The sequence below is a fragment of the Vombatus ursinus genome, unplaced genomic scaffold, assembly GCF_900497805.2.
Source record: "Vombatus ursinus unplaced genomic scaffold, bare-nosed wombat genome assembly UNPS02008674.1, whole genome shotgun sequence".
NCBI lineage: Eukaryota > Metazoa > Chordata > Mammalia > Diprotodontia > Vombatidae > Vombatus > Vombatus ursinus.
In genome coordinates, this window is record NW_020948452.1 from 1 (window position 1) to 2769 (window position 2769).

The 2769-nt window shown below is 42.4% G+C and overlaps 1 protein-coding gene across 1 annotated transcript; it reads left to right on the forward strand.

Moving 5' to 3' along the window:
* Positions 1 to 109: 109 nt before the first annotated feature.
* On the forward strand, positions 110 to 2319 carry LOC114034236 (glutathione S-transferase kappa 1-like; the record flags this gene model as incomplete). The annotated part of the gene is made up of 3 exons (XM_027849837.1): positions 110 to 226; positions 629 to 722; positions 1140 to 2319. Coding segments are annotated over 3 exons (261 nt in total), but the record flags the coding sequence as incomplete, so codon positions are not given.
* Positions 2320 to 2769: the final 450 nt, after the last annotated feature.

A 2769-nucleotide genomic window follows, 5' to 3' on the forward strand; every position in this document is an offset into this window, starting at 1 on the left:
CACACACACACACTTTATTTCTGAGGTCCATGAGAAGGAGGAGTTCATTTCTGGAAGTTAATCCTCCCACCCCACTCTCTATGGCCTTTCATCTACCTCACTTACACAGGCTGCAGAGAAAGCAGGACTTTCTGAAGAACTGGCTAAGTACCTACTGGAAAAGTGTTCAACTGAAGAGGTGAAGAAGAAACTAAGAGAGACCACAAATACAGCCTGCAAATATGGGGTGAGGAGCTTTGGTCCCCCATGTCCCAAATCCAGCTTATGATCCTTGAAGACACTGGGTAAGGAATTCTGATACACCTTAGAATTTGTTTCCACAAGCCCACCTTCCCAATATGACACTTTCCCATTCCTCACCATTATTAGTCAACTAATAAATGCAAGAGAAGAAAGGAAAGGGGAGAAATGGATAGGGAAAGAAGGGATGAGATAGAAAAGAAACAATGTTGAGACAGAAAGACAGAGACTCTCCTGCCTATCTCCTATGTGGTCTTTTGCAATCTGCATTGATACTGGATCCCCTAACCCCAGTTCCCTTCATCAATCTAAGTCAACATTGACTTCCACCCTTCATGGTCCTCTTTCTTGTCTCTTCTGTATTGTACTGTGATCACTCTTTCTCCAGGCCTTTGGATTGCCCATCACAGTGGTCCATATGGCTAACAAATCCCACATGCTCTTTGGCTCTGACAGGATGGAGCTGCTGGCCCATCTGCTAAGTGAGTTGGAGAAACTTTCCCTTACCATTGATAAGACATTCCTTATCCCACAGCCCTGCCTACCTGCCAAACTTACCACTGAGGAAGAGGTTAGAGGAAGCAGGCATTCTTGAGCAACAAATTTTCATTAAGTTTCCAAGAGGCAGAGCCTTGCACTGGACACTTCAAAGGGGAACAGGCTCTGTCTTAAAAAGTAGAAGCAATCTCTGTTGTAAGGAAACCATGAATATTGTAGAAGATATGGAGAAACCATCTGCTCCTTAAACCAAGAATGTCTCATTCCAAGAATTCCGTGGGTCCTTGTGGGCATGAGAAGGGGTAAGGGAAGAGAATAGTAGATAGCATACTTTGCCTAGGTCCCAGGTACTCCCTTCCTTTAGGACTGTGTATAGAAGGTACCTGGTTTTCTTCTTCCAGGAGAACAGTGGCAGGGCCCAGTGCCCAGCCCTGTGAAAGGTAAACTTTGAGCACTTATAGAAGAAGAGGAGCTGCTCAGCCCTAGGAGCCAACTCCTTCCTCCCCACAGCATCCCCATCATGGAATCCAGGATGCTGGGGCTCTGCATTCCCATATTCTCATGTTTGGGGCATATGTGGCGTGGTATCCTGAACTTATTCCTATTGCTCACAAGTGCCTTAGGTAGGGCCCCAACCTTCATGGTTTCAACCAAATAAACTCCCCATTGGGGTAGACATTTGTGTGTCTGTCACTGCCTGGTGTGTGTTGGGTATTCTTGATTCTGTATCTATTCTTTGGAGTTAATGAAAAGAAGATCCCCTGTAATTTCCTAGCCTATGTGCCAAGGGAGAGAGAAAAATGGCAAGCAAGAAAATCACCCATTATACAGATGAAGAAACTAAGGCTGGCAGTAGTAACTTGCCCAAAGTCACATAACTAGGCATCTGCAAAGCCAGGACTTCTGCCTCAGGCTACCTGTCTTTTGAACATCTTCAGTGGTAGCCAATCTTTGTTCTTTGACAATGATGTAAGTTATGGAAACAGCTGGAAATAGTTTGTTAGGTGAGTACAGCTCCCTTCTACGATTCATCTTTTGGTAAATCTGCCAGAGTATACTAGGCTTGCTGAGCCATTGATCTAAGACTGTGCCAACTATAGTGAAAGGTGAAATACTCTAGGCCAAAGTGGGGCTATGCCTGAGCCTGGACTGAATTTAGGCACTGACCAGTGTGAGCTGAGGACTCCTGAAGTGACCTAGACCCCGAAGTGATGAGCTGGGAATTGAATGGCCTCTAGCTAGAGATATGAGATTATGTTACTGACTGGAAGATGAATAATACCTTTAAGATCACAATTAATGCAGAGTTGGAAAAGACTTCAGAAGTCATCAAGTTCAACCCCTGTCTAAATATGAGTTCCCTATACCTCGTGTCCTGTAAAAGGTCTGTCAGAGCACCAAGAAGCCACCTTCAGAAACACACAGTGTTTGGCAGCTGACGCAATAAAATAGAGGACAACTTTGGAATGTGATATTCCAGGGTTAATGAAAAAGGCTTACAACAAGGGGTGTGCTGGAGTTAGCTCTGACAATTGATTGTTAACTTTTTAGTGTAAATATTTATGTGTCAGAAATCAGCAATCACTATACATCAAGACTTGATTTATTGTTTTGTTGATTTTCTAGACGTATGAAAATGTCAATAATGCAGATTAAATTTAAAATATATATATATACGTGCATTTTTTTTCCAGAGAGTGCAGTTGTTAAATATTTACCAGCACACCTCTGTATTACTCTATAAACATTGCTTGAGCTCAATAGGAGTGTAGTAGTAGGCTCAAGGAATGAAATAAGTCATCAGTAGACTAAAAGCCTTGTGACTGGACCATTATCTATCCATTTGAGCCTCACAATACCTCAGCTTACTATCAAGAATAATCTATTTGGCAAAACTGAACATAATCCTACAGGGGAGAAGATGGAACTTTAATGAGATAGAGGACTATCAAGAATTCCTCATGAAAAGCCAAAGCTGAGTAGAAACTCTGAATTGCATATACAGAAGTCAAGAAAAATATAAATTTATTT